Here is a 22,184-nt window from a genome sequence, read left to right as displayed (position 1 = left end):
CAAGTACGAAATAGACTCTAAGATTTTTATCAAAGTTGGACTTAAAAAAATTGTTTGAAATATATTTAAAATATAGTCAAAATTTCAAAGCATATAATTATAATTTAGTACATAAAATTGAATATTTCTTAATTTATATTGATTTATATTTTGATAATTTTATATAAGACTTATTTTTAAAAACATAATCCTTTCATAGTAGAATAAATGGATCAATTTAATACATCTTTTGATAAAAATACATATATTAGTCTAGCCACACATTTAATAAATACATTTTCTTTTTAAAAAGGGCCTAATATCTTAATAAATTGCGCAATTGGTTATAATATATACATCACTTGTTGATTTAATTCAACAAAAACATTTTGACAAAAAATAATTTTCATTCTTGTTTTAATTTGAAATTACCAAAAAAATATCACTCAAAAAAGAAGAGAAATATATTTTTTATTATCAAAACAAGAAAACAAAAAACTTTAGGGATAAGCAAGACGGGACCCACATATGCGCTGTTCATTCATCCCGCCACCCTGTTCCGATTGCGAAGTTTATAATCTTGAACTCGAAGAATGCATCGCTCCCGTAACTTCCAAAATGGCCTCCTGTTCGTGGCGCCAGTCTCTCTCTCTCTCTCTCTCTCTCTCTCTCTCTCTCTCTCTCTCTCGCAAAAGTAAATAAAAAAATAAAAAAAGGGAAAGGCTGGTGTCTCCATCACCCGCACCATATCTGAAACCCAAACCTTCCTCCCTCAACAATCATTCAATCATTCATGTTCTCAATCCCAAGCAACCTCTCCCTCATCTTTTTCACTCTCCTCCCTTCCCACCCGCCCCCATTATTATTAAACCCCTCACCCCATTTTTTTACTCCACTTCCTCTTCACACCTCTCTCTCTCTCTCTCTCTCTCTCTCGCTCTCTTATTTTCTTTCTGTTCATCATAATCTTGAACAATTAATTAGTATCAATATTAATACCCATCTGCTATGACTCGGCTATTCCGATCTAAATCGTGTGGACTAGGCGTCAGAGCCACCGGGTTCGACCCGGCGCCTCCGAGTCCCTCTCTCTATCTCTCTAACGACGACGATCAATGCGAAGACGAAGACGGGGAGGAGGAAGACGAAGAGGAAGAGGAGTTCTACCACAGTGGTCCCATCTCTACGCCACTGATTAGTCCGGCATCGTGCGGCGAGCGCAGAGAGCAACAAAGCCACCAGCAGTACCCAATCCTGGCTCTTCTGGTGGCGGCGCTCAGGAAGTCGCTGGTCACGTGCAGCGTGGACAGGGAGGACCTCTCGTCCGGGGACATCGGCTGGCCCACCGACGTCCGCCACGTCTCGCACGTGACCTTCGACCGCTTCAATGGCTTCCTGGGTTTGCCCCTCGAGTTTCAGCCTGACGTCCCCACCAGGGTTCCCAGCGCCAGGTTAGATCCTTCGGTTTTCTCTATTGCTCTTTCCATTTCTGAGAGTTTTTAATTTTATAATTTATGCTTTTAGTTTTAGAAAATGAATAGTGAAGAATAATAATAAGGGATTGTTTGTTTGTTTGCTTTCTCTTTTAATAAAAAACCTTTATATCAACATGTTAAAAATAGTTTTTTTTTTTTATGAATTGCCTTTTTGTACCTCCTCAAAATTTCTCTAGAGAATTCACGCATATCACGGCTGCTAGAAGCTAGAATTTGAGACTGGGAGGCACCATTAACGTCATTTATGTTTTTAACTTAATAAATGAAATGTTATCGCTTACATTTCTCTTTGCAAGTCAAAAAAACAAAAAATAAAGAGGGGACAAATTCATAATTTTATTGTAAAAAAATAAAATAAAATTATGAACCCCACAAAATTTTGAAAGTGATTATTCTCTTTTGAGATTTGACTGCATATTCTTGAAGGTGTGACGTCATAATATCCTTATATCTAAAACAAATGATCAAAAAATTCAAAACAAAAACAATTGAGCGTAGAAAAATTGTGGTCCTCATAATGTTCCGTTTGCTTTTTTAAAAATCTTACTAAGTCCAACCGGATTGATTCAAGTGGTGAGAGAGTTCGATTCTCCCTTTAGAGTGTACTCCGGTAAAAAAAAAATAACAACAATAACAGTGGACCCTATTTCCTAAATTACTATTTGTCCCTTGAAAGTGATTACTCTCTTTTGAGATTTGACTGCATATTCTTGAAGGTGTGACAACATAATATCCTTATATTTAAAATAAATTATCAAAAAATTCAAAACAAGATTGATTCAAGTGGTAAGAACGACTTGTGAGTTTGGTGACCCTAAGGTCACGAGTTCGATTCTCCCTTGAAAGTTACCAGAATTACGTCAATGAGCGGACAACTTTCACCCTTTCGAGTTTATTAAAAAAAAAAAAAAATAGCAGCAACAACAACAACAACAACAATGGGCCCTATTTCCTAAATTATGATTTGGAATATAATGAAACATTTTGGAGATTTTTAGGATGTTAAAAATAAAATAATTTTATTGAACTACTTCTATGTTTATTGTTTATAAATGTAGTAACTAAAAGATAACTAGAAAAATCAAGGTCAATAATAAGTAGGAAAAGTATTGATTGAAGGCTATTTTATATTTCCTTGAGGACACGTCGCCTATGAGAATACCACACATTATTTTTTCTTTTAACGCATTTAAATTTTATGTAATTATGAGTAGTTTTAAAAGATGGCAAATGTCAATGAGTGGTTTTAAATGATTAAATGGGTGATTCTGAAATATTTATTGTCTAATAACCATGTTACCTTTCCTTTATGTATTTAACTTTGGAGTGATTAATTTTTAATGCTGAATGATTTTTTTTTTCAGAATATTATGACCAGAAAAAAAAAGAAAAAGAAAAAGAAAAAGAAAGGACAGATTAAAAACTCTCTGAATTCTTTTAATCAATAATTTAATTGTTCGCGTGGACACGCCTCTCTACCTTAAAGACAATGTCTTATCTCAATTAACAAGTCATACCTCCCAAAACTTGAACCTTTACTGAAAAGCCTTAGAATTTACCTTTGATCCCTACTAAACCCATGAATATTAACAGCGGATTTATTTTGGAGTAAGCAATTCGATGAATGCACGTCACTTGGGAATTCGGCATGATTATTGTATACTGCCCTGTTATGTTAATGGCCCTGCAAATATGGGAAGCCATAAACTTTTATTATTATCTTTATTTCCAGACATGATTGATGCATCAATCCGTTTGTGTGTGCACAGTGCGAGTGTGTTTGGAGTTTCTGCCAGGTCCATGCAGTGTTCTTATGATCGTAGAGGGAACAGCATCCCCACAATTCTTCTTCTGATGCAGAAGCGCTTATATGCAGCAGGAGGTCTCCAAGTATGTTCTTGTTTTGCCACCCCATAACCATGACCTTCCATACTGTTGCTTCGTGTAGTGAGTATATCCATCCGGAGTTTGATCTTCTTTTTAATGCTTGTTTTGATATTTGAAGGCAGAAGGAATTTTTCGAATCAATGCTGAGAATGGTCAAGAGGAGCACGTCCGGAACCAGCTCAACAAAGGCATTGTGCCCCCTGGAATTGATGTTCATTGTTTGGCAGGATTAATAAAGGTATTTCAAAATCCTACTTCTCCGTTATCTCTGTTTGCATATCCATAAACAAATAATCACTGCACTCTGATTCTCTGTAGGCATGGTTTAGAGAACTTCCTTCGGGAGTACTTGATTTTCTTTCACCAGAGCAGGTGATGCACTGCAATACAGAAGATGATTGTACTGAGCTGGTAAAGTTGCTTCCTCCAACCGAAGCTGCATTGCTCGACTGGGCCGTCAATTTAATGGCAGATGTTGTGGAAAACGAGCATTACAACAAGATGAATGCCCGGAACATTGCAATGGTTTTTGCACCCAACATGACTCAGGTTTCAGAACCACCCAATATATATGGTTCTATCAAAACTGGAAATTTTATTGTTGCAAAACACAATCATGTATGTTAAGGTGTGGATAACTGGTCTAGTGTTTTTGTCTGTGCAGATGGCTGATCCTTTGACTGCATTGATTCATGCAGTACAAGTCATGAACTTCCTTAAGACTCTGATTACGAAAACGCTTCACCAGCGGGAAAAATCAGCTGCCAAGGCTCGAGTGATCTCATCATGTGCAGGTTCTCCCCGAGACAATGGTGACACCTATCCTTTAGTCTCAAACAGGGGAACTACCTTAGACCAAACCTTGGACGGCCGTGGCCATGAAGGACCTGCCGTAGATAATCATCAGACGGCCACCATTAATGCAGACAGACTGGAACTCGACATGGAGAAAGGATTATGGAACGACTTAGGAGGGGAAATCGAGATCGAGTCCGTTTCAGATGGCAGCACAGGCTGTACAGCAGTTGGGTGTGAAAAGGAGACCTCAAAAGATTGTGGGAGTGAATATGATAGAGGAGAATTTGAGGGGATATTTTATAGGCTAAGTTTGAGCAAAGGGGTGAGGAAGCTATGCAGGCATCCTGTGTTCCAGTTGAGTAAGCCGGCTAAGAAGACTAGAGGACTTGGGATTGTAAATACTAGGGGTGGGGGTGGAGAAGCCTGGGCATGAGGTGGGTGCATGCTGGGTTAATTAGTTTTAACAGGAACAGGCCTGTATTAATTGTTAAGCTTGGTTTCCTAGCTTCTTGTTTTTCAAAAACATTGTAATAGAAATAGATTGTTGTTTGCTTGAGATTCTATTGTCAGATAAAGGACTTGATTTTGAAAAATGCTTTCAGGTGCTAATGGATGAAGGCGGCCTCCAGGAATGACCTCTCATCGTAGATATAGTATGAATGATCTTATGGTCAAGTCTGTTGTCATCATTTTTGATGATTTAGGAGATTTCACAAGGGGGAGGATTGATTTAAATATATGAATTTGGGTGATTTAGAGCGCTCAATATCACAGATTTCGTGGATCGGCTGCTCTATTTGAACTACAAATAACAGAGGAGGACGAATTTGAAGAAATACCAATGTCCCGGCGAAGCACCTGTACTCTGTTGTTCATGTCAAGTTTGACGGGTTTGGAAATTGGAAGAGATTATGAAAATGAAAGAAAAAGATATATAAAAAATTATTTAATATATATATATATATATATATATATAGATAGATATAGATATATTTGGTTATTATTAGGAAAAGAAATCTATATAATAAAATATTAAATGAAATCGATGTCCCTTCATAGGCCTCCCAAACTCAAATCCAATTTTTTTAAAAAAATTTTAAATTTTTTTATTATTGCACTAATTCTTGATTGGTTGAAGTTAAAAATCTTGATTGTGACTGGTTCAAATATTTTTTTTAGAGTTTTGATTTTAATAATGATGCCTAAATCATCTCTCTCTCTCTCTCTCTCTCTCTCTCTCTCTCTCTCTCATTATAATAAAGTGAAAAAAATTATAAAGAAATCACAAATAAATGTCTTATATATTATCACTTTTAGAATGCTATTACCAAGCCACCTTGTAACTCTCATGTTTCCATCCAATTATTAACCAAATAATATATAGCACCTACAAACTTGATCCCCCTTGTTACTATTGAGGGACATTTGTTCTCTTATCTCGATTAAATTATGTCAAATGAAGTCACAAAATAATAGTCGAGAGCATTGATTCCAGATCTTAATCCCAGCCCTATCCATATCAAGATTCTCTATTAGAAGTTTCATCGACAAAAAGACACAATCACTGCAAAGGAAGCTCTAGGAGATTAAAGTATTTCACAACATAATATACATTATTCATATCTCATATTGCCATTAACTTATCAAACAACAACAATATTTAGGTTTCAATGGAGCTTTGATGGGCGCCCTTGTCGGCATTTTCTTTTTTCTCCCGTGAGATTGGATATGGGACACATATAATTGTTTATATATATAATGGGTATAATTATTCTTGCCTTTCTTCCTAAATTTTTTTGGAAACAAATATATATCAGGCTTTTATAAATTTTTATTTTTATGTCGTCAAATTGTAGCATTGGTTTTGCATCGTTGGATGGTGTATGAACAATGGATGATTGATTTAGTTTTTCTTTAATTGAGTATTTATCTTTGTGCACATTGGGATAAATTATCGAGGAATAATTCTTACACTAGTCGATTGCAATATGTTATATTAATGTTTATATCCACTTTATTTCTCCAAAAGGATGCTATTATTATTGTTTTATTTTTTTAGTCCATTTAATTTAATTTAATATTTATATATGCATTTTTTTTTTTATATATTGTAGTTTGACTCAAATTGTTATTTTTCTTTAGGTAACTTTAGAAAAATAAAATTAAATGTTTTTATCATTGTATTTTTCAGTTATGTTTGTGATTATTTTTTTGAATTTAAAAAAAAAATTATTGAGACATTTGTAGCAAAGAAAAGTAAATAAAAAATAAAGAAAATTAAATGAGCAATGCATTGAAGTTTGATTTTTTATTTAATTTGAGTGAGGAATCAGAAATTTGATGAGTTGAAATAATATATATTCTTTATTGTTATCATTGTGATCACTAGTGAAGACTCTGGGTTATGCATAAATTTTAAAAAATTACATGTTAGAATTAAAACGTAATTATATACACTATGAAATACAAAATTGAATACACTTTTTTTTATAATTGAATATTTAAAAAACGATAATGAATGATACTAGTAATATTTGTTTATAAATTATATTAATAAAAGTATTTGAATAATTAATATACATATTTATTATTAGATAAATTAATAATTATTAAATATTTTTTTATTTTAATTATTAATAGAAATTAAAAAATATTACCTCAAATATTATAATCAATTAAAAAACTAAATAATGAAATTACAAAGAGGTTTTAATAATAATAAGTTAATTTATGACACAATTTTAAAATAATAATAATAATTTATTATTATTATTATTATTATTATTATTATTATTATTATTATTATTATTTCTTAAAGTAATTTAGCAATAATAGTAGTTGCAAAAGTATTACTTCAATTACTATTTCTAGTTACAAAAATTAAATTATAAACTTATGCGAAGTTTTAAATACTAAAAAAAATTATTTATGGGAGTCTTCAAAACATTAATCATTTTATTTATTGTATCATAAATTAATTCACTTTTAAAAAATGATTATAGAAGTTACTAATTCAATCATTACTAATAGTAGTTTGAAAATAAAACTGCAAGTTTATATTAAAAATAATTCATTTATTGATGATTACTAAAATTATCAATTCAATTATTAATATATACCATGGAAAAATTAATCAATTATTACATTATATATTTAATAAATGAATTATAAAACTATAAGAAAGTTTTATGAACCATTTTCAATGGAAAAAATTAGAGGAGGATCAAGATCAACAAATTAAACGTAAAAAAACATAAATTATTTGATTGTTGTAACGACTCGAACCTAGTGGGGTCTAGGGTGCGTATAACGCCCTGAACTCTTAAACCCGGTTCGGTGCGTTATACTTGATTAAATTCTGATAATCCATAAATAAATACATACGCAGTAGAAAACATAACTATGATCTTCCATTCATAAAATAAAATACCTGAGTTTACTATTGATATCCATAATTCATAATAACCATTCATCACCTGTAATCTCATATATACACATATCTCCAAAAATAATTAGTATTCACAAACACCAGTATATTCCACAACCATTCATACCTCAGAAGACTTTAAAACATAAAACGTAAAACATAACTTATATACATCCCAAAATATCATCAAAATGTTTATACCTTTTTTCTTTATCTAGAACCCCCAAAATGCTATCAACCTCGAGCTTCTCTAAGCTCGTTTATGTGGTGGTCCTGAAAAAATAAATTCGTAATCGGGTGAGACACATTTCAGTAAGGGAAAGAAACAATATATATTAAAACAGCGTGTGGTTAACATGAGATTATAATCAGCATTTCAATATCATTTGCAAATCATTAACATAGTTTTTGAAATCATTTCCGGAACCCATTCAAACACATGTAGAATATTTACCCACGAGACTACACAAAGATAAGAGTGATTACCTATAATAACCCAAGGAATTTTCTCATGGCCTCATCGACGAGTACAAGGGATTCGTCGACAAGGGTACAAGAGGGTCTCGTCGATGAGGACATGTTTCGTCGACGAGAAGATACCGAGAGGACGTTTTGGGCTTTTCTGAATTTCATCAACGAAGGGGAGAGTTCATCGACGAATTGCTTCTTAGCCTCGTCGACGAGATGACGTGGCTCGTCGATGAAGCTCGCAATATAAATAGTGCTAAACTCAGTTTTTAAGCAGGAAAAATCGACCGAAACCCTCTCTTTTCTCTCTCTCCTCTTTGCTTGATTTCAGCCCCGTCAACCGCCGGATTGACAATCTGAGGTCACCACGATGCTCCTGGAAAAGTTCTCTCTAAGTCTGTCAGAGTGAATCATCGGTGGGATGAAGTTGGATTTCATCCTAGATTCAGAGTAAGGTCTTTTTGTCAAAGTTTGGTTTTTTAGCATCTGTAGGAAATGTAGTACACAAGGAAATAGTGATATTTTGTTTTGGGATATATGATTTTCAAGGTGTTGAGTGGAGAACCCTGCGGATGTAGTACCCGTCTCAACAGAGGATTTTTAGCAGAAATCAGGTAAGGGAAATATGCTATGCTAGGAAATTCTAATATGTTATCAGTATAAATTATACGTTTTTATCAGATTATCATTCACAGCAGAAATTTATACAATTTATCAACTATGCTATTATGTTTTAAATTATTGTGTGGCTTGAGAATATATATATATAGTACAGAAACATGTTTCACAGTAACTTCTAGGATTATGTTTTACAGAATATATTTTCAGAATTATGTTTTACAGAATATATTTCCAGGATTACGTTTTACAGAATATACATACAGGAAATATGTTTTACAACAATTTTATAATATCATGATTATACAGTTTACAGTACCATGACATACAAATTTATAGTTAATCACAGAAATACAGTTGTTATAGAAATAGTTTATTTCAGCGTCATGGTTTATACAGTTATTACAGAATCATGGTAAAACAAATAGTTATATACAGAAACATATTATATAGTATCAGACATCGATGGACCATTACAGATACAGTTTACAGAGCATGGTACCATAGCTATATACAATATAGAGTGCTACCACCTATTCAGAAAATACGTGGTAGACAAGTCGATCGTGCCTATGTTGAGGACAGGCTCCCCATCAGATATGGGTTGAGGAGGACCGATCTAACTAACGGAGTATAGTGGTTTATCCTAGTAGGCCAGCCAGTGATAAATCCCGCCTACGTGCCGCACAACCGTGTCATGAGGGGTTAAATCATGATATACAGTTATCCACGGGGAAGTTTTTCAATATTTATATGTATATACAGTTTACAGAAATAGAGGATATACTTATGCACATTAAAATTATTATGAATAGAAAACTTATAAAGATAGTTATGTTAAGCAATGTGAACAAGGTCGTATTATATATTATTTGTACCTGTATTTTTAGATTCAGTTATTCATGATTTTATAGAATCAGATTTTTATAAAAATGTAACTCATTTGCCACACACTAGCAATAGCATATTTCGTCTTACTGACCGCTGACTCACCCCACTATTTTAACATTTTTCAAGTGAGCCAGTTAGGCGAGCAGAACAGGCTCGCAGGTAGAGGGGCTACTGTACTGCCCTATCAGTAGGGTGAGTATTCTTGAGAGATTATTTTGTATAGCCCCAGTTTCAGTTGAGGGTTTTTTATTTTATTTTAGGAATAGTTGTATATGCATATTTTGGGAACATTTTAGCACTCTGGTATTGTGTAAATATGAGTTTATGGGTTATATGGATACAACTTCCTGCTGCATAGGTTGATAGTTAAATATATATATATATATCAAAAGGTATTAGAGACATGGAATTTCATGGTATTTATTATTGGAAAATTTTAAAATATTTATAAAGTATAGTAGGTCATTATAGTTTGGTATCAGAGCCTAAGTTGTTAGGTTTTGTAGACTTTAAAGTCCATCAGAAGCAATACCAAAGTATAGGAAAATATTTGAGGTTTGTTCTGTAGTCTGGGTACAGGATTACCGTGGTGGTTTCAATGTTTTTCCTGGGGTAACGATTTCAAGAAAATCATAGTAAATTATCATCTAGTCATGTGTCTAGGTTGCAGAACTGGATTCTGAATTAAGATCAGGGAAGATAGTTAGTTATGAATATGGGATTTGAGTGCAATAAAATAGATTAGGTCTGTCCAGGAGATAAGATTTTTTTTAAAGTGTGTTCCTTGTTTTTCAGGATGGATCCAGGAAGCAGTGGCACGAATGTTGGGGAGGATAGGCTAGGACCTTCCAGCATAGGTGGAGGAGATACAGATGTCGTACTGTGTAGCGTCACTCAGCAAGTGATGACTGAGATGGCCAGAAGCTCTGGGGAGCGTAGCTGCACGATTGAGCAGTTTACACAGATGAAGTCCCATCTTTTTCTGGAGGAGATGACCTGGTTGTAGGTGAGAATTGGGTCCAGTACATCGAAGAGACGTTGGTGTGCTTCCTTGTATGAATGAGTAAAAGGTGGTATTTGCAGCATTTAAACTAACAGGAGATGTAGTGACCCAAAGAATAATATTAATTTAATAATAAAGAGGGAGGAAAATAGAAATAGGAACGGAACGAGGTAGTAGACTTCGTTCACGAATATTGGGGTTCGTCGACGAGTGCATAAGGAAATTCATCGACGAATACAGGGTTTCATCGATGAAGGTCTTCAGGACCTCGTCGACAAAGGCAATATTTCGTCGACGAGAAACTACCGAGCGAAGGATGGGCTGCTCTGAATTTTGTCGACGAATACAGGGTTTCGTTGACGAATTTAATGAAGGACTCATCGATGAGGTGACGTGTCTCGTCTACGAATCTGGCCCTATAAGTAATGAAAAATCAAATTTTTTTTCACATTTCCATAGCGCTCTCTCTCTTCTATGGATCCTCTCACTTCTCTCTTCATTTTTGGCCCCGCCAGACACCGGATCAACGATTCGAAGCCACTACGACGCTCCTGGAGAAGTTCTCTACAAGTCTGCTGGAGCGGATCATTGGTGAAACGAAGTTGGATTTCATCCCAAATTCACGGTAAGGTCTTTTAGCCCATTTTTTGCCTTCTGATACTTATAGGAAATGATGTAGCTGAAGAAATACTAATATTCTATTTTGAAAAATGTTGTTTTCAGGGTGTTATGCAAGAGGCCCTATGGGTGTTAGGCCAGCATACCATAGGGGCTTTCCAGTAGTCAGGTAAGGGAAATATGCTATGCTAGGTAATTTTAAAATATTATGTAGTTTATTAAATTAAGAATATTATGTATTAAAGTATGGTGTGCCTTGAGAATATGAATATAGTACGGAGAAATGTTTTACGAATTTCAATATCATGATTTTATGAATTTCAGTACCATGATTATATGAATTTCAGTATTATGATTATGCAGCTCTTAGTGTTATGAATATACAGTTCTCAGTACTATGATATATGGATTACAGTTATAGTTTATTCAGCATCATGGAATTTACGGTTATTTCAAAATCATGGTAAATTAGATAGTTGTATATAGAAATATAATATATAGTATCAGACCCTGTTGGACCATACAACAGAACACAGTACCGTTGCTACAAATATTATGTTATGTTATGAGTGCAACCACCTATTTAGATAATACGTGGTAGTAGGTCGATCCCCTAGGCCCTTGATGTGGACAGGCTCCCCATCAGATATTGGTTGAGGTGGGCAGATCAGACCGATGGAGTATAGTGATTTACCCTGGTCGGCCAGCTAGTGTAGATCCCACCTACGGGCCACACAACCCTGCATTGAGGGGTTAAATCATGACACACAGTTATCCACATGGAAAGTTTTCAGTTACTATTACGTATGTATAGATTTACAGAAACAGGGAACATATTTATGTACACTAGAAGTATTTTGAATAGTAACCCACAATACTGTTATGTTAAGCAACATGGGAAGGGTGGTGTATTTTATTACTTGTACTGTACTTATGTATTCAATTATACATGATTATATGAAAAAAAAATTTCATAATACTGTAGCTCATTTGCCACACACTAGTAATCGCATATTTTGTCTTACTGAGCATTGGCTCATCCTAGTGTTGAATCATTTTTCAGGTGATCCAGGTAGGTGAGTAGACCAGGCTCGCAGATAGAGGGGCTTCAGTAGTGCCCCGTCAGTGAAGTGAGTATTGTGGAGGATTTTTGTATATCCCAGTATAGTTGAGGGTATTTTGGGAAACAAATATATGTGTATATTTTGGGGAAACATGTTAGTACTCTAATATTGGTATTGTATATATATTTTCATATGGTAATGTCTATGTGATTTCTGCTTCTCGCTGCTTAGGCTAATGATTAGGTTTACTCCCAAAATGGTATTAGAGCACGTTATATGTCATAGTATAAAATATATATATATATATATATATATGGAAATTAAGCAGGTTGTTATAATTTGATATCAGAGCCTAGGTTGTTAGGTTCTGTAGACTTTAGAGTGCAACAGAAGCAATACCAGAGTATAGGAAAAGAATTTAAGGTTTGTTCTGTGTCTGGGTACAGGATTACCGTGGTGGTTTCTATGTTTTTCCTAGGGTGACAATTTCAGAAAAACCATAGTAAACTATTGTCGGGTTGTGTGTCTAGGTGAAAGAACTAGATATTGAGTTAAGGTCAGGGAAGGTAGTTAATTTTAAATTGGTACAAGATAAGTCAGTGTAGAAGATGAGATACTTAAGTGTGTTTTTCTTGTTTTTAGGATGGACCTAGGAAGTAGTGGCACGAATGTTGGGGAGAATAGGCCAGGACCTTCCAGCATAGGTGGAGGAGATACAGATGTCGTACTGCGTAGCGTCACTCAGCAGGTGATGGCTGAGATGGCCAGAAGCTCTAGGGAGCGTGGTTGTTCAATTGAGCAGTTTATGCGGATGAAACCCCTATCCTTTGCTGGAGGAGATGACCCGATTATAGCTGAGAATTGGGTCCAGGATATCGAAGAGACATTGGTGGTGCTTCCATCTACAGATGAGCAGAAGGTAGCATTTGCCACATTTAAGTTGACAGGGGAGGCAAAGCGCTGGTGGAGAGCAGCGCCTCTGATAGAGAAGTAGAGGCCAATTCTAGTTCCAGTGACGTGGGACTAATTCAAGGATCTATTCTTTGAGCGGTATTTCCTGGCTATCGTTCGGAGTGCGAAGGCAGCAGAGTTTTTGCATTTGGTATAGGGGCAGATGACTTTATCCTAATACGCGGCTCGATTTGTCAAGTTGTCGCGTTTTGCTCCACATCTAGCACCAGATGAAGAGAAAAAGGTGAAAAAGTTTGAAGAGGGACTGAGGTAGAATCTATTTGAGCAGGTAATTGGTTTCAAGGCTGAGACATTCACAGAGGTTGTAGATAGAGCTGCGATTATTGAGAGTGGCATTCAGAAGGGTATAGTAGCTCAGAGTCAGAGGAAGAGGCATGTGCCTCAGGGTTTTCAGGCTGGCACCAGTAGGGGTCCATGGAGAGGAGGTCGCGATAGGGGAGACCAGAGGCAGATGGCAGGACCTCATGGGAACCAGGGTGCACCGACTTACCTGGTATGTCAGATATGCGGGAGACATCATTTGGGGGAGTGCTGGGTAGGCAAAGGTGTATGTTACCTTTGTGGAAGACCCGATCACGTGATACGTGAATGACCAGGTCAGCAGGACCAGGTCCCAGCTCCTAGACCCTATCAGGGAGGACATCAGGCAGTTCAGGGAGGATACCAGGTGCCTTGTGGTGGCCAGTAGAGGAATGTGGCCCCAACGCGAGTATATGCTTTGACGTCGGGTGATGCAGAGGCTGCTACGAATGTGGTGACAGGTACATTTACTGTTCTATCATACCCAGTTACTGTTCCTTTTAACTCGGGTGCTACTCATTCTTTCATTTTTGCATCTTATGTTAAATTATCTAAGAGCGAGACCAGTCATTAGATATAGTATTGTCGGTAGCTACACCATCAAGATCAGTGATCAAATGTCAGAGGGTACTTAGGGGCTATCTGATAGAAATTCAAGGGAAAGTACTACCAGCAGATCTTATTATGTTTGACATGTGTGGGTTCGATATAATACTGGGTATGGACTGGTTGGCTGTCAATCATGCCAGCATCGATTTTTTCCAGAAAGAAGTAATTTTTAGACCTCTTGGAGAGCAAGAATTCAGATTCGTTGGTTCACGGGTACGTGCTCTAACGCAGTTAGTATCCACCGTGCAAGCAAACAGATTACTCCTGGATGGAGGTCAGGGGTTTATAGCATTTGTGAAAGAAGTATCCGAAAATGAATTGAAGATTGACAGCACTCCAATAGTACTAGAATTTCTAGACGTTTTTACAAAGGAGCTACCACGGTTGCCTCTTGTGCGCAACGTAGATTTTTCTATAGATTTACCTCCAAGGATTGCGCCGATCTCTAAGGTCCCATATCGTATGGCTCCAGTTGAATTGGGAGAATTAAAGGAGCAGTTGCAGGATTTTTTGAACAAGGGGTTTATACGACCTAGTGTATCGCCATGGGGAGCTCCAGTGTTATTCGTAAAGAAGAAAGACGGGTCCATGAGGATGTGCATTGATTACAGGGAGATAAACAAGGTTACTATTAAGAATAAATATCCTTTACCCCGTATATACAATTTATTTGATCAACTCCAGGGTACACGAGTATATTCCAAGATTGACTTCAGATTGAGGTATCATCAAGTGAGAGTAAAAGCAGAGGACGTCGTGAAGACAGCCTTCAGGACTAGGTATGGGCACTATGAATTTCTCGTTATGCCTTTTGGTTTGGTGAATGCCCTAGTCGTGTTCATGGACTTGATGAATAGAGTTTTCCACCAATATCTAGATCAGTTTGTGGTAGTTTTCATTGATGATATATTGGTGTACTCGAGAAGTTTTGAGGATTATGAGGTGCATTTGAGGCAGGTGCTGCAGACACTTAGAGAGGAGAAGCTTTATGCTAAGTTTAGCAAGTGTGAGTTCTGACTTGAGAAGGTGACATTTTTAGGCCATGTGATCTCAGGAGACGGTATAGCAGTGGATCCTAGCAAGATTGATGCAATGGTGAGTTGGGCCAGGCCGAGGAATGTGCAGGAAGTCAGAAGTTTCTTAGGACTGGCATGTTGTTATCGTCGTTTTGTTGAAGGGTTTTCAGCTTTGTCAAGGCCTCTTATGCGGTTGACTAGGAAAAATGCCAGATTTGTGTGGGATGAAGAATGCGAGCAGACCTTCCAGGAATTAAAGTAGTAGCTTGTCACTGCACCAGTACTGATGAGTCCATTAGGAGGTGATGGTTATATTATCTATAGTGACGCATCTTTGAAAGGGCTGGGTTGTGTGCTGATGCAGCATGGTAGAGTGGTCACATATGCATCTCGACAATTGAAAGAGTATGAAAAGAACTACCCTACTCACGATCTAGAATTGGCTACGGTTGAACATGCACTGAAGATCTGGAGGCATTACTTATATGGTGAGAGGTGTGAAATATTTTCAAATCACAAGAGCCTAAAGTACTTCTTTACACTGAAAGAGATGAATATGCAACAGAGGAGGTGATTGGAACTTATCAAGGATTACGACTGTACCATCAGTTACCACCCAGGTAAAGCAAATGTGGTAGTTGAAGCTTTGAGCTGTAAATCAGAAGACACAGCATAGCTAGCAGTAGTAGTTCAGCATCTGATTCTGATGGACTTAGAGAGACTCAGTGTGGAATTAGTGGAGGATGATCCCCAGGTGCTTATTGCCAGTTTGGTTGTACAACTCACATTGTATGAAAAGATTAAAGCTGCTCAGAGAGATGCTCTAAAGTTAGTGGAGGTGATGGCCAGAGTCTAGGATGGTCAAGGGGAAGAGTTCAGTATTTTTGATGATGGGGCTTTGAGATTTCGCACTAGATTGTGTGTGCCTACAGATGACAGCATCAAGAGGACAATTTTAGAGGAGGCACACAAATCTCTATACACTGTTCATCCTGGTAGTACGAAAATGTATAGGGATCTGCGAGAGTATTTCTGGTGGAATGGCATTAAGAGGGAGATAACAGAGTTTGTGCAGCAGTGTTCGACGTGCTAGCAGGTTAAAGCTAAGCACCAGAGGCCGGCTGGTCAGTTGCAGCCACTTTTCATTCTCGAGTGGAAATGGGACCACGTATCCATGGATTTTTTTACTAGGCTGCCGCCAGCGCCGCATGGTCAGAATGCCATTTGGGTGGTGGTTGATTGGTTGACAAAGATAGTGCATTTTTTGCCTATTAAAGTCAGCTACCTTATGAACAGGTTAGCAGAGATTTACATACAGGAGATTGTTCGACTCCATGGAATGCTAGTATCCATAGTCTCTCAGACTATGATCCACGTTTTACATCGCAATTCTGGAGGAGTTTGCAGGAGGCACTAGGGACTCAGCTAGCATTCAACATAGCTTTCCACCCTCATACCGATGGTCAGACTAAGAGAACAATCCAGGTATTAGAAGATAAGCTTTGTGCTTGTGTTCTAGACTTTATAGGTAGCTGGATTTAGTTTTTGCCGCTAGTTGAATTTGCTTATAATAACAGTTATTAGACTAGCATCGGCATGGCACCCTACGAGGCATTATATGGTTGGAGATGTAGATCTCCTCTTTTATGGGATGAAGTAGGTGAAAGGTGAGTTTTGGGTCTAGAGATAATTCAGTAAGCATGTGATAAAGTCTGACTTATTCGTGATAGGATCAGTACAGCGCAGAGTCGGCAGAAAAGCTACGTGGATACTCGCCGCTGAGAACTGCAATTTGAAGTGGGTGATCATATATTTCTAAGAATAACTCCATTGAAGGGGATCTTTAGATTTGGGAAGAAGGATAAGTTGAGCCCTAGGATTATTGGCCCTTTTGAGATTCTTGAGAAGATTGGGTCCGTAGCCTATTGGCTAGCTTTACCGCCATCTTTATTTCTAGTTCATGACATATTTCATGTTTTTATGTTAAGGAAATACATCACAGATCCTTCTCATATCATTAGCCATGCAGAACTAGAAGTTAGTGAGGCTTTAGCGTATGAAGAAGCTTCAGTACAAATCCTAGATAGGAAAGAACAAGAATTGCACAAAAAGAAGATACCACTAGTAAAAGTTCTATGGAGAAACCACGCGATTGAAGAATCCTCATGGGAGCTTGAAGATGAAATTAGATGGAAATATCCCCATTTATTTGATGAATCATAGTATTGATGTATATACTAAGATGGTAATTCAATTTTATTGAGTCCAGTGTAATTATAATATAGAGTATAGGTTAGGTAGTATTTAGGTTTTGGGAGAAATTTTCTTTTATGGTTGTAATCTCCCAGAACTGCCCATGTAACCACAGTATTCCTCCGCCATAAGTGAGGGCAGGTAATAAAATAAGTAGACCATTTTGCCTTATGAGATGATAGAAGGGAATACAGACAGTAAATTTCAAGGACGAAATTTTATAAAGAGGGGAGAATGTAATGACCCGAAGAATAATATTAATTTAATAATAAAGAGGGAGGAAAATGGAAATAGGAATAGAAGGAGGCAGTAGACTTCATCAACAACATCGCATTTTGGAGATAATAAATAATAATAATAATTTCAAGGAATTTCTAGGACTCATCGACAAATACAGGGGTTCGTCGACGAGTGCATAAGGAAATTTATCGACGAATACAGGGTTTCGTCGACGAAGGCAAGATTTTGTAGAAGAGAAACTACCGAGCGAAGGATGGGCTGCTCTAAATTTCGTTGATGAATACAGGGTTTCGTGGAAGAATTTAATGAAGGACTCGTCGATGAGGTGACGTGTCTCGTCGACGAATCTGGCCCTATAAGTAGTGAAAAATCAAATTTTTATCACATTTCCACAGCGCTCTCTCTCTCTCTCTCTTCTATGGATCCTCGCATTTCTCTCTTCATTTTCAACCACTCCAGACGTCGGATCGATGATCTGAAGCCACCACGACACTCCTGGCGAAGTTCTCTGCAAGTCTGCCAGAGCAAATTGTTGGTGAAACGAAGTTGGATTTCATCCCAAATTCAGGGTAAGACCTTTTAGCCCATTTTTGGCCTTGTGACAGTTATAGGAAATGATGTAGGTGAAGAAATACTGATATTCTATTTTGGAAAATATTGTTTTCAGGGTGTTATGTAAGAGGCCCTACAGGTGTTAGGCCAGCATACCATAGGGGCTTTCCAGTAGTCAGGTAAGGGAAATATGCTATGCTAGGTAATTTTAAAATATTATGTAGTTTATTAAATTAAGAATATTATGTATTAAAGTATGGTGTGCCTTGAGAATATGAATATAGTACGGAGATATGTTTTACGAATTTCAGTATCATGATTTTACGAATTTCAGTACCTTGATTATACGAATTTTAGTATTATGATTATGCAGCTCTCAGTGTTATGAATATACAGTTCTCAGTACTATGATAGATGGATTATAGTTACAGTTTATTCAGCATCATGGAATTTATGGTTATTTCAAAATCATGGTAAATCAGATAGTTATATATAGAAATATAATATATAGTATCAGACCCTGTTGGACCATACAGCAGAGCACGGTACCGTTGCTACATATATTATGTTATGCTATGAGTGCAACCACCTATTTAGATAATACGTGGTAGTAGGTCGATCACCTAGGCCCTTGACGTGAATAGACTCCCCATCAGATATTCGTTGAGGTGGGTAAATAAGACCGATGGAGTATAGTGATTTACCCTAGTCGGCCAGCTAGTGTAGATCTCGCCTACGGGCTGCACAACCCTATCATAAGGGGTTAAATCATGACACACAGTTATCCATGGGGAAAGTTTTCAGTTACTATTACGTATGTACAGATTTATAGAAACAGGGAACATATTTATGTACACTAGAAGTATTTTGAATAGTAACCTACAATATTGTTATGTTAAGCAACATGGGAAGGGTGGTGTATTTTATTACTTGTATTGTATTTACATATCCAGTTATACATGATTATATGAAAACATATTTTCATAATACTGTAGCTCATTTGCCACACACTAGTAATAACATATTTCGTCTTACTGAGCGTTGGCTTATCCCAGTGTTGAATCATTTTTCAGGTGATCCAGGTAGGCGAGTAGAATAGGCTGGCAGATAGAGGGGCTTCAGTAGTGCCCTGTCAGTGAAGTGAGTATTATGGAGGATTTTTGTATATCCTAGTATAGTTGAGGGTATTTTGGGAAACAGATATATGTGTATATTTTGGGGAAACATGTTAATACTCTGGTATTGGTATTGTATATATATTTACATATGGTTATGTCTGTGATTTCTGTTTCTCGCTGCTTAGGCTAATGATTAGGTTTACTCCTAGAATGGTATCAGAGCATGTTATATGTCATAGTATAATATATATATATATATATGGAAATTAAGCAGGTCGTTATAGGAGAGGCGAAGCACTGGTGGAGATCAACACGATTGATAGAGAAGTAGAGGCCAGTTTTGGTGCCGGTGACTTGGGACCGATTCAAGGGGCTGTTCTTCGAGCGATATTTTCCCTCTATTTTTTGGAGCGCGAAGGCAGTAGAGTTTATGCACTTGGTATAGGGGAAGATGACCGTATCTCAGTACGCAGCTCGATTATCGAGTTGTCATGTTTTGCCCCGCATTTAGCGCCTGATGAGGAGAAAAAGGTAAGGAAGTTTGAAGAGGGTCTATGGTAGAACTTGTTTGAACAGGTGATTGGTTTCAGGGCTTAGACATTTACGGAGGTTGTAGACGAGCTGCTATTATCGAGAGTAGTATAAAGATAGGTATAGCAGCCTAGAGTCAGAGGAAGAGGCCTGCGCCTCAGGGTTTTCAAGCTGGCTCCAGTAGGGGTCCATGGAGAGGAGGTCATGATAGGAGATATCAGAGGTAGACAACAGAACCGCGTGAGAGTCAGGGTACATCGACTTTCCCGGCATGTCAGACATGTGGGAGACTACATTTGGGGGAGTGTTGGGTAGGGAGAGATTTTTTTTATTGTTGTGGGAGACCCAGCCACATGGCACGTGCATGCCTAGGTCCGCCAGATTAGGTTCCAGCTCTCAGGCCCTTTCAGGGAGGATATCAGGTGCCTCGTGAAGATTAGAAGAGGAATGTAGCCCCAGTGAGGGTTTACGCGTTGACATTGGGTGATGCCGAGGCTGCTATAGATGTGGTGACAGGTACTTTTACTGTTTTATCACATTATGTTATTGTTTTATTTGACTCAGGTGCTACTCATTCCTTTTTCTCTGCATTGTATGTTAAATTATCTAGAGGTGAGACCCAGTCATTAGATATAAAATTGTCAGTAGCTACACCTTCAGGGTTAGTGTTGAGAAGTTAGAGGGTACTCAGAGGCTATCCAATAGAAATTCAACGGAGAGTGCTACCAGTAGACCTAATTGTGTTTGATATGTGTGGGTTTGATGTAATACTGGGAATGGATTGATTGGCAGTTAATCACACTAGTATTGATTGCCATCAGAAAGAAGTAATTTTCAGACCCCCTAATGAGAAAAAATTTAGGTTTACTGGTTCATGTGTACGTGCGTCGTCGCAATTGGTATCCGCTGTGCAGGCAAGCAGATTGCTCCTAAATGGAAGTCAAGGGTTTGTGGCTTTTGTAAAGGAAATTTCAGAAAATGAATCGAAACTTGATAGTACCCCAATTGTAAGAGAATTTCCAGATGTTTTTCCATAGGAGTTACCGAGGTTGCCTTCCGAACGCGAGGTGGATTTTTTCATAGATTTTCCTCCAAGCACAGCACTGATTTCTAAGGTTCCCTACCATATGGCTCCAGCTGAATTAGGAGAATTGAAGGATCAGTTGCAAGATTTGCTAGATAAGGGATTTATACGACCCAGTGTATCACCGTGGGGAGCTCCAGTGTTGTTCGTAAAGAAGAAGGACGGGACTATAAGGATGTGTATTGATTATAGGGAGATAAACAAGGTTACTATTAAGAATAAGTATCCTCTACCCCATATAGATGATCTATTTGATCAGCTCTAGGGTACTCGAGTGTATTCTAAGATTGACCTCAGATTAGGGTATCATCAAGTGAGAGTAAAAGCAGAGGATGTTGCGAAGGCAGCTTTCAAGACCAGGTACGGGAACTATGAATTTATCGTTATACCTTTTCGTATGACGAATGCCCAAGCTGTGTTCATGGACTTGATGAATAGAGTCTTCCATGACTATTTAAATCAGTTTATAGTGGTTTTTATTGATGATATACTAGTTTACTCAAATAATTTTGAGGATTATGAGGTGCATTTGAGACAGGTTCTGCAGACACTCAAGGAAGAGAAACTCTATGCCAAATTTAGCAAGTGTGAGTTTTGGCTTGAGCAAGTTGCATTTTTAAGTCATGTGATCTTAGGAGATGGTATTTCAGTGGATCCCAGTAAGATTGATGCGGTAATGAATTGGGCCAAACCGAAGAATGTGCAAGAAGTTAGAAGTTTCTTAGGACTGGCAGGTTATTATCATTGATTTGTCGAGGGGTTTGCAACCTTATCAGGGCCTATCACACGTTTGACCAGGCAAAATGCCAGATTTGTGTGGGATGAAGAATGCGAGCAAAGCTTCTAGGAATTAAAGTGATGCGTGTCATTAGACCAGTACTGATGATTCCATCAGGAGGTGATGGATATGTGATTTACAGTGATGCGTCTTTGAAAGGGCTCGGTTGTGTATTGATGCAGTATGGTAGGGTGATAGCTTATGCTTTTAGACAGTTGAAAGAATATGAAAAGAACTACCCTACCCATAATCTGGAATTGGATGCAGTGGTACACGCACTGAAGATCTGGAGACATTACTTATATGGTGAGAGATGTGAAATATTTTTCGATCACAAGAGCCTAAAGTACTTCTTTACATAGAAAGAGTTGAATATGCGCCATAGGAGATGGTTAGAACTCATCAAGGATTATGACTGCACCATCAATTACCACTCAAGTAAAGCAAATGTGGTGGTTGATGCTTTGAGCCGTAAATCAAAA

General features: G+C 37.3%; 1 protein-coding gene across 2 annotated transcripts; it reads left to right on the top strand.

The window, feature by feature from the left end:
- Positions 1–584: 584 nt before the first annotated feature.
- Positions 585–5,112, top strand: LOC131166211 (rho GTPase-activating protein 3). 2 transcript variants are annotated; one of them, XM_058124558.1, is made up of 6 exons: positions 588–1,430; positions 3,245–3,365; positions 3,481–3,600; positions 3,681–3,911; positions 4,027–4,594; positions 4,763–5,112. In XM_058124558.1, exons 1-5 carry the CDS (start codon positions 988–990, stop codon positions 4,591–4,593), a joined length of 1,482 nt encoding a protein of 493 aa, XP_057980541.1. In that variant the 5' UTR covers positions 588–987; the 3' UTR covers position 4,594; positions 4,763–5,112. The 2 variants fall into 2 exon arrangements, with proteins under 2 accessions (XP_057980540.1, XP_057980541.1); XM_058124557.1 differs by lacking the exon at positions 4,763–5,112 and having other exon boundaries at positions 585–1,430; positions 4,027–4,716.
- Positions 5,113–22,184: the final 17,072 nt, after the last annotated feature.

Source organism: Malania oleifera, chromosome 10 (assembly GCF_029873635.1).
Source record: "Malania oleifera isolate guangnan ecotype guangnan chromosome 10, ASM2987363v1, whole genome shotgun sequence".
NCBI classification, from domain to species: domain Eukaryota; kingdom Viridiplantae; phylum Streptophyta; class Magnoliopsida; order Santalales; family Ximeniaceae; genus Malania; species Malania oleifera.
This window is presented reverse-complemented; position numbering and strand designations above follow the sequence as displayed.